Source organism: Dufourea novaeangliae, unplaced genomic scaffold (assembly GCF_001272555.1).
Source record: "Dufourea novaeangliae isolate 0120121106 unplaced genomic scaffold, ASM127255v1 scaffold89, whole genome shotgun sequence".
NCBI lineage: Eukaryota > Metazoa > Arthropoda > Insecta > Hymenoptera > Halictidae > Dufourea > Dufourea novaeangliae.
The window spans coordinates 3,977,969-3,988,646 of record NW_015373988.1 but is presented as its reverse complement, the minus strand read 5'-3'; the positions used below and the strand labels follow the sequence as shown (position 1 = coordinate 3,988,646).

The 10,678-nt window shown below is 38.8% G+C and overlaps 1 protein-coding gene across 7 annotated transcripts in view; it reads left to right on the top strand.

Moving 5' to 3' along the window:
• The window catches only part of LOC107187604 (calcium-activated potassium channel slowpoke), a 135,257-nt gene that overhangs the window by 71,295 nt on the left and 53,284 nt on the right, over positions 1 to 10,678 (top strand). For all 7 annotated transcript variants that reach the window (XM_015575731.1, XM_015575734.1, XM_015575732.1 and 4 more), the window contains 2 exons: positions 7,284 to 7,394; positions 10,530 to 10,635. In XM_015575731.1, the coding sequence (XP_015431217.1) occupies positions 7,284 to 7,394; positions 10,530 to 10,635 (217 nt within the window). The remainder of the gene's footprint in view (positions 1 to 7,283; positions 7,395 to 10,529; positions 10,636 to 10,678) is intronic.

Sequence of the window (10,678 nt, the reverse complement as noted above, 5' to 3'; positions counted from 1 at the left end):
CTCGAAATTGAGCAAAATAAGGTACGACCGCCATTCGACGCGTTTAGCGAACCCACCTGGACACAGACGTGACGATACCGATTCACAATAGCACGACCAGAAAGACTTGTATAAAAAAGAAAACAAAAGATAGAAAAAAAGAAATATAACGAACAAAAAAAACTACAATTGCCAACCCTTTCACACAAGTGTATTGATGCGAATGTTGTGTTTTGTTCTATCACGTGGTGTAGGCCATATTCGCCAGTTGTATCCCCGAGATAATTGACCTGATCGGGACGCGAAACAAGTATGGCGGCACTTTGAAGAACGAGCGAGGTCGCAGGTGAGAGACACAACCAACCAACTAGCTTTCCCGAGTTGAGCCACCTTCACAAAAACACCCTGATTACTGTCAACTACCAACCGCCCCCAGCCCCCTGCCCCCAACCACCAAACCCCACCGATACTTTCTCGTACGATAACATCTTTGTATATTATGTAAGTCTGACTCCTACCAACGCCCAATCTTCCATACCAACCAGCCCCCTAGCACGACACCCAGTTACACGATTTTTTAACTGGCCGTATGCACCTGGTCACACGAACGACACGTACCACACACATACACATGCCTTGATGTTAGCTCCAACACCCTGTTACCTGACACATCTGTTTCTGTCACGGACACAAGACAACCGACCAGCCTGTCGACACACATCCCTTCAGTTGCCCGTTGTTTCTTGTTTTTTTTTACACACACACTTTATATATTTAGGGGAACAGTGTTTTAGAACTGGCAGAACTTGCAAATTATCCATACCTGCTCTTACGTATTAGTTGTCCAGTCGACGGTCGCCAACTGCAGTGTACACACAGTCACCCCAAGAACACGTCCTTGCCCATCACACCTGGTCCAGCAACAACCCCAAACCCTGCACCTGTCACTGAAACCAGCTAGTCCAATTGTCACCACAGATTTACCGTACCCCCCCCCCCCAGCAACTGGTGTTAGCTTGTTTGTTCACACTGACTGCACTTGGGACAAATACGGCTTTTACGCTAGTCGCGGGAGAGATCAAGAAGAACGAGGAATTACGATGTTCAATGAGGAAGGTGATAAATTTTTACCGGGAAATTAGGTATTCGCGAAGGCTGAAAAGATATGTATCGTACAGGATGACACATGGACTGAAGTATATTAGAGCACTTTGTGGCTTGGCACAGCTATACGAACATTGGCTGAAGCTAGATTGTGCGATCTCGAGTTTAGCCCCTTGCAGCGTGTTACTTCGAATTCCTCGTTTCTTTTTTATTTCAGTTACAGTTTGATAATAATAAATGGTCGATCGTGATCATACAAACGGTAAATCGTGTAATCGAGTCGCATTTGCAGCTTCGATATATGCAATAGATGTTTGATAGATCATTTATGGTAGAGTAATTTTAATCTTCATCGTAGTGAAATGTGTGTTTCGTCGTAATTTGGAAAAAGTTTTATGTAATTCTATGTGTATTATTAACGTTATTACTTGTTAAATTATTGGATTGTTATAAATGTTTCGAAATATGATATTGTTTAGTACACGGGACAGACTGGAAAAAGAAAATAAACGTTCGAGCTGTATTTCTCTCCGAGTGCAAAGGGTCAACGCCCAGCATGTACCCTGCATTTCCAACATTGAATGCATATATATTGCACACATACATGTATAGGACATGTGTACGAAACCATATGTATATATGTATGCGTGTAAGTATGTGTGTACGTGTGTTAGGTCATATGCTCATATATATGTGTATACGTGTATAGTTCTTTGTGTTGTATTATATATATTGTTATATATAATATATATGTGAATATTGCATATATGTGTACGTATGACCTAACGTGACACTTGAGTGTAATAACCTTGGTGTTTTAGACAGCATTAATTATCGTTTTTACGTGTAATTCTTGAAGAAGGGAAAGTGGAAAAGTGAACTTCTGCCTTGGGTTGTATCATACAGGGTGGGCTGCTGTTACAAAATCTCGGAAATCTTTCAAATATATAGGCATAACGTATGTTTATACGTAGACGATATTACAGAACAAAATCTTGATTTTAATAACGATATTTACATTAACAGACGATGTTTCCTTCCATTTACGAATGTTCGGATAGATTAGTCCCAAAATCAAAATAGGATAATTTTCGAATATTCTGTCACTTTTATCGTTTTTACTTACTAACGAGGCAATTGGATATTTTTATTTGCCGCGAAAACAATTTTTATGAGATATTTAGATGAGACTTTCAGCACGCGTTTTTATAAACTATCTTTGTTATTTTCAGGTTCAGATCTGTAGTTATATTGCTCACTCTATGACTAAAAATATTCGCAGTTTTTTCTATACAAGACCTAGGACAATAGTTTTATTATATTGTTCATTTTCTGCACGGTTAAAGTTCATGGTCGTAAATATATCTTTTACTTTTTAAATATTGATATTTAAAAACGTTTCTATTTACTCCATAGATTCATTGGCCTTTAAATGATTTTTCATCGACCATCTCTTATTCTTCGTAGGATAATATGAAATTTTTTCTGTATTATTTATGGCCGCATCAGTCACTTTTTTGGGTTATTAACGATACCAATAATAACACGTTTCCATAAATTCACAATTGATTGTATAATTTAATAAGTTTTAGGTAATTTATTAGTCCTTTAATCTTTAATTACATTCTCAGTTACAATCACCTCAATCACAAAAAAAGTAATGCAAAGAAAAGAACGATTTTTTAAATACACAGTCGTGCCAGTCAATGTGTCCAGTAAAATAAATTCAGGTGTCTAAAGCATCTGTTTGTGTTTCAACAATTTGCTCAACTTTATTTTATTTATAAAACGATATTACTAGTAAGTTGTTAGAAAGAAAACTATAAGTCGTTACATATAAAAGTCTACAATTAGTTTTCCCTTGTGCTTCCTAGTGGATCCAATTAGCAACCTTTAACTCGTTCTCGGTAATAACAAAAGTACTAATGAAAAGTCGGACAAAACTAATGTTTCTACCGTCAACTAATCGTCAAGTTTTTAGAGGGTACACTTTGTAACAGTTTGTACGACCCACCCTGTATACGCTTTATATATGTACGTGTTGGATACGCGTATATAAAGCTGTATGTATACGCATATGTATATTGCTAACCATATATATATATATAATATGTTATGCGTAGTTTAGGTTTGATGAAGGGATTATCAGTGAGCCAGCAAACGAGTTGTTAGCATTAGGGAAGAGTGATGCAATTTATTTGTACGTTTCCTTTCGAATTAATCATCATTACATGATTTGTGTCGATGCGAATATGATTTTTCTGTAAAAAAAAAAAATTAAAAAGAAATGACCAGAATATACCAACAACACCGGTTAAACGCGGCCGTTAGTCCCAACAAAAAGTATGTAAGTGTACAAGTTACTCATAAACACGATCCGCGCGCACATATGTCTATGTCGAATAGCGAGTCATTAACGATGGAACAGCCGATTATTTTCCTTGGCTTTGAGAAACGAAGAAATATACATCGGATGATGGACGTAATTTCTTTACAGTCGGTGGTATTTATTCAGAGTTAAAGAATCACTCATTTGACAAGCAACCTTGAACATTCGAAAATAATTTTTCCAAAAGAAATTTCACGAAAATGGAAACTCTCTGTAATTATAGTTCACTTCAAGGTACTGACATGACAATTTTTGTATTAATCGAAAATAATTTTTCCAAAAGAAATTTCACGAAAATGAAAACTCTGTAATTATAGTTCACTTTAAGGTACTGACATGAACATTTTCGTATTAACTAACTATAATTTTTCCAAAAGATGTTTCATGAAAACGCAAATTCTATACAATTATAGGCCGCTTCAAGGTACCGACATGACAATTTTTGTATTAATCAAAAATAATTTTTCCAAAAGAAATTTCACGAAAATGGAAATTCTTTGCAAGTATAGTCCACTTTAAAGTACTGACACGCCGGTTTTTGTATTAACCCATTCGCAGCCCCTCCATGCTAAATTCTGTCGTCGTAGTTTCGGCGCCTGCGCAAAAGCTGAATCGTGCTGGCGCGCCTGCGTACGTAACGTGGTGGGAGAGCAAATTTGTGTGCTCGAATGTACGTGTGAAGGGGAAGTGCCTCGCGTGGCAATATATTTAGTGGCAATATAGTTAGAGCCCACTTTATGTATCTCAAGTCCCAACCGAGTGTTTCGACTCGTTACATCGTCAGCCTGGTGTTTGGGCGCAGCCAATGCGCTGTCGTTCCGAATGGGTTAATCTTCTACGTCCCACCTATTAACACGTAGATATCTTTTTAACTTCATTCGATAAATAGATTTTGCAGTTCTTATTATACGATCTGTTCGGTAGATGCTTATAACACGATGATTCCTAAATAAAGGAATAACGTGCATCATTTTCTCCAGATGATCGGACACGAGTGTATACTCATCTTTATTCTGAAAACCAAGGGGACACAGTCTCGTCCGTTCTGTTCTTAATGACTCACTCCATATTATTTGTAATCATCTTGATCTCGCCACACACATTATGACCGCCTCTGACGTCACCGTTGCTCATAGCTGAACGCACGTTAAGGCGTCACTCGTCGAACGTATTCATGCCGCTCGTTTCAACCCGCCACCCATGCCCTCAGAGTATTGGCCGCTCGGCACGTGTTTACCATCGAATGACGACGAGATACATATTTATATAGTAAATATCATTTCTATGCGTGAACCGCCCCGCCCCGTGGTCTAGCAATTAGAGAAGAACAAAAAAAAAACAGAGAAACAAACGCGACGTGCGCAACGTGAGACATCATCAAACGAGCGTCCTCGGGGTGTCGACCGTGACCGTTTACCATTTTTTTTTTCATATCGACGAGTTGTTGCGACGAGTAACGTCCATTATCTTTCTACATACACACACACACACACACACATAAACGTGCGTACAACACGTTCATCGACCGTATTCTCGATACATACCTACCTGTCTCTTTTACCAATGGGCAAATATAGGATCCCGTACGTGACACCGTGGCTACCCCGTAACGGGTGGACACAACCATTGATAGATACTCCACATGACCCTCGATCGTATAGTATATATATATATGATACACACCAACACACGAATCACGTCTCTTGACATTTTCTATATATAAATATACAACGACGGTCCTGTATTGATAGAGTAAAAGTAAAAACCTTTTGTACGTAGGGCTTTCATGTCGTAAGATCGTATTATTATGATATATATATATTTGTGTTTGGGCCCATATTGGATTCAGTGACACGTGATTAAGATTTTTTTACGTTTTCTTCGTTATCCCTCTGTTGTCTGGAGGTAACGCTATAACGCGCGTGTTTATTTGTTGATCGTACCAGAAAATTGCAAAATAGAGAAAATGAAAAAAGAAGAAGAACAGCGGGTGTCTGCTGAGTTCATGATGAGCCTCGCATTAAATATTTACAGAGTAGAAAGGAAGTGGAGCATGGAATGGTCATGGTGAAGTTTCTTATGTTTTCTTTTATTTTTCTCTTTTTTTTTTACGTTTTTTTTTCCCATTATTACTGTACACACTTGATGCAATAACACCCTGTTGTCTCACCACCTTAGGCACTTGTTATTTGATCTGACTCGCTTGTAACAGCAAGACCAATTATTTGATTAATGTTTCCACCATCGCACGTAGACAGTTTTAACCACGAGTACTTATTAGCCGAGAAACGAGTTTTGTGCTTGTATTTGACTGCAAGTGATATTCGAGACACGAACGAGCCTGCACTCTACCGTACATTTTTTTTGTATTTTTTGGTTTTGGATCTGACTCTTCTGTCACCCGTTTACGTCTCTAATTTTTTGTTTCCGTTGTCGTTCTATCATTTTGTTTATTATTGTTTATTTGGTCTGTTTTTACGTTCCTTTGTATACATCCGTATATATGTATATATACCTAGTATACAGATTACTTACTGTGTGTGTATGTGTGTGTGCGCGGCGCTTGTGTGTAGTTGTTCGATCACGTTATACAGATAGATACACGCGATTTTCTGATCTTGGTAGTATATACGTTTCTTTAAATTGCCAGAGGATTCTACTGTGTTTCTATATATACACTCCCTCTTGTCAGTATTAGGACACTTATTGGATATGCGCAGTAAATGTTACAAGACATTACGAAATTGCTGAAAGTCTGAAATAAATACAGTAAATACTCGATAAGTTTTCGAAAGCCCCTACGCACTGATAAGTAGAGGTCCCTAGGTGTAACGCTAACTTTTTAACGAGGTTTAAGACAGTGATAGATCTCGGAATTCTGAAGCCAGTGATATTTGTTTCAACCGCATACGGTCATTAATTTATGAAATATTTCATGTTCAGTGCCGAGGAGCCTTCGAACACTCATCGACTATTCACTGTATTGTTATGGGAAAATTAACCCGTAAAATGAAAAAAAAAATGGCCGAAGAAACATCATTTTTACGAAGCATCACATTTCCTTTGTATCGGCCAGGTGTCCTAATACTTATAACCGGTAGTGTGTGTATATTTTCCTTTTTCATTTCAATATTTTCAATGTATACATCCGCATTACTCTCATTCGAAAGTTTCCCAAGGATTGTAACTCCGTTCGAACAACTGACACAGAACTTTCACTCGAATATTGTTACCGCGGCAGCAGACTAAACTGGCACCAATACCAAAAGAGAGCTAAAAAATTTCGATCTCTTAACGATATTCACGTTTCTCTCTCTCCACCCTCCACTCCCAACCCACTATCTCTTTCACTGGTTCTCTGTCTCACTTTCCTTCTGTCTATCTCTAGCTTACTTCTCTATTCTTACTGTACCTTATTCCGTGTATTTCGGGTACGGTACACACGTTCCGCACCCGTGTTTATGCCCTCGAGCCGCGTTGCGACAAGTGCTCCACGCCCCTCGAGGAGCGCGTTCGAATAAGAACGAACGAACAAGGAAAAAAAAAACGAACGAAAGAAAAAAATATACAATAAAACGGGAAAAAAACGGCGAAAAAAATAAACGGTTGCTCGACGCACGCACGGAGAGAGAAGAACGTAACGAAATCGTTAATTAGTTCAGAGACATTACGTAATTACATAGAGCGTGTACATGGTAGTTGCTTGTTAAGTTATTCTTATTTATTTATTTATTTTTTTTTTTTTAACACGTTATTCCCCCCTGCACGCTAATGCGGGGAACGGAATCTAATTCGTCCGTTGTGTTGGCAGACATATTGTCGTGTGTGGCCACATCACCTACGAATCAGTCTCCCACTTTCTCAAGGACTTCTTGCACGAGGACCGCGAGGACGTTGACGTGGAGGTTGTCTTCTTGCATAGGTATGACCAATCATAAACTATATTTTGTCGAACCTGTCCCCGAGGCACTTTGAACGCCACCTGTTCTCCATCTGATAGCCTGTATGATCGATATTTTTTATGTACACAGATGAAACAATAAAGATAACTTTCGTTGCAATTCGATTGTGGAGGTTTGTAGAAATGAACGTTTTGCCATATCTTCCTTTGGAAAGACCAGGGATTAAAGCTTATTCTATATAAGTCTGTTAAGACAGAGGCTTCGATGATTTTTATTGTAACTTCTATCGTGTTCTACGAAATCCACGGTCTGATTTGTAACTTTACTGTCGTCTATACGATTAACGATCATCTTGAACACGATTATACAGGTCATCCCAGTGTACGATCCTCTATCCCTCCATCACTCGCATTTTAGACCCAACATCGATCTTGTACAATATATACTCGAATGTGTCAACCACAGATATCACGTACAATCACCGTATTCCCAAAAATGAATGACAATGTTCCCGTTCTCACGTACCGTTATAAGTATAATGTTACCTGTGCTACCAATAGTTGATCGTTACGAAGTTAAGTAAGTCTGCTACTGTAAACAGAGAAAAAGAAAAAAGAAAAAAGAAATACACGCAGTCACGTTGTTTTGAATATCCACAAACTGGATTAGGAAGAGATTATTGCGCGTCGAATTTTTGTGTGTGTGTTCTCACTGTAATAGGCTGAGTTCAGGTCTGTGTAGGTGTATGTACACCATTTTAAACGAGTTTTGTTTCCGCGGACCGATACGACCAAGGGCGATCAGACCTCATCGATCCTAGGCGTGTTTCCGTGGCTCACACTCTATGTTCTCTCTTCGATTATTCTAGCGCTCGCAGTTCAGTTCGTGGTATTCCTTATCGAAAGGTTGCTTATTATGTTTTTAACGGCCGCAAAATTAACAGGAGGGACGGACATTTAAGTCCAGCTTGTCACGGTTGGCTCGAACGCGCCAGGTCTGATCGTCATTGTCGTAAGGAGTGATCTGTGTTTTCAGGAAAGAGCCAGATCTCGAATTGGAGGGTCTCCTGAAGAGGCATTACACGACCGTGGAGTTTTTTCAGGGCACCATGATGAATGCTGTGGATCTGGAGCGCGTCAAGGTACCCCACGAATCCTAGAAACAACCATCATACGATATACCATCCACCATACCAAACCAAAAACCTCCAAATCAATCTGATACCCATCGCGTGTGGCCGCTCGCGCTTCTTTGTTTCCTTGCAGTTCATTTTTTTTTAGGTTATCGCGCGGTTTACCACACCTGGACGTAATTCGACGATCTGTCGATCAAAACATATTATATATTTTATGCATACACTCTTTATACACGTGAAAATATACACGGGTTCGTACAATGCCGTCGTGTCCGTGTGCAAACTCATGGAAATCATCGTCGTTCGTTACAGTGTTACTTATACACATACACTTACATACATACAGTACGGTAAAATATTATTATTTGCAGTTAGGAGTATATAAACACATATACTTAAACACTATTTCAATGCCGATACACTGTCTTCACTTAGTTCTCACTTTTCTCAAATTTTTTTTCCTTCTCTTTTTTCATGTTTACGTTTCTCTTCCTCCGTTTTGTTTCACGGATATACACACGAAATCGCGCACGTGCCACGTATCATGCTCGATGCGAGAAGCAAACGTTCGAGATTCGAATATACAGTGTCCAGTTTCCTCTTTCTGGGGGAATGTCCAGTCCCGTGGCACTGTGTGGAGTTGTTACATGTGAACGTGCGCGCACGGGGTCGTTCTTGTAAGGTCGACTTCTGCGATTCCGTGAAAGTTTCGGAGATACTAACGGAATTATTTGCAATAAAGACTGTTGTTTCAAGAAAAGCTTCAGTGACCGCGGATAATTGTGACAGTGTATTGATAAATATTTTTGTAAATTACGAACTGTTTTATCTCTAGAACAAGAGTAAAACCAATGATACACATGTGTACTTTCAATATTTAATCTTGAGACATAGCTCGTTAAATCGAGAATTAAAATTAGCTAGTGTTCTATAACATAAAAACCGTGTATAGCCTTGATTATGGAAGCTGGTAGAAACAAAAGAATCACTTTTTATTATAGAATATTTACATGCGTAATACACTGTTAACAGAAATCCATTTGAAACTTGTATCCGCCGTGTATAAAAATTCGGGTAATGGAACGCTGGATTAACCTTCATCAGGATAGAATAGAGATGAGCCACAGAAGACTCTCAGAAATTAATAATTCCAATATATTTAAAATAGTAAAATAAAAATTTTAAACATTCATTATATATACATTATTATATTGTTTATAATAAATTAATAAAAGATTCTCAGAGGTTCTTCTATCAAGATGAAGGTTAAGCAACGTTCGTATGACCGGTGTTCTGATAATCGAGGTTCTGTTAACCAAGGACTATTAAACGAAAAGTTCGTGAAAAGTATGTATTTCTTTCACTACTCGTGTAAATACACGCAAATACTTGTATCAGTCGGCTGAAAATGAATGACCTCGTGTGCTTTGGGGTATGTATATAGTACAAGCGTATATGTACATATTTATATTATTATACATAATATACATTCGTACACAGATACACAAACGGTCCGTATCTATTTACGAATCGTATGAATTACAATAATAGCCTAATTATAATGTAGAAAGCAACCGCCTGCGACTGCATGGTATGCTGTAATGAGCTATGGAGCCGAATCAGCGTGCAGTAGAGACTTACTTAGACCTATTATCACATTATATCTCCCGTATCCGTGGTACCACCAAAGTGGGCCCACGTGTTCCTTCGACAATCTAGAATCTTAGAAACATATTATATAACCATTGCATTTATACGAAATTCTGAGCCGACATACATATTTTCCGTATCACATTGGGCCGGCTTTTCGCTGTCTTCTCTCTCTCTCTCCATCTATCTAGAGACAGAGCTAGAGCCACAGAAAGGCGTATTTCAATCGCGTTATAAAGTCGGATGACCGGCGATATCTTCGTCGACCTGCTCGGCGATGTCTCGAAAAATAAAACGGTGCTCGGTCCAAACACGCCAAGAGGTGAACGTTTTCATAAATGAGCAATATCGTTTTGGTCGGGCCATTTAGGAAACCACCAGATCTCGAGCTAGAGGGACTGTTCAAGCGGCACTTCACCACCGTGGAGTTCTTTCAGGGGACTATCATGAACCCCATTGATCTGCAGCGAGTCAAGGTGAGCTACACACCATCCGCCACAAATGAAAAAAACCACCTAC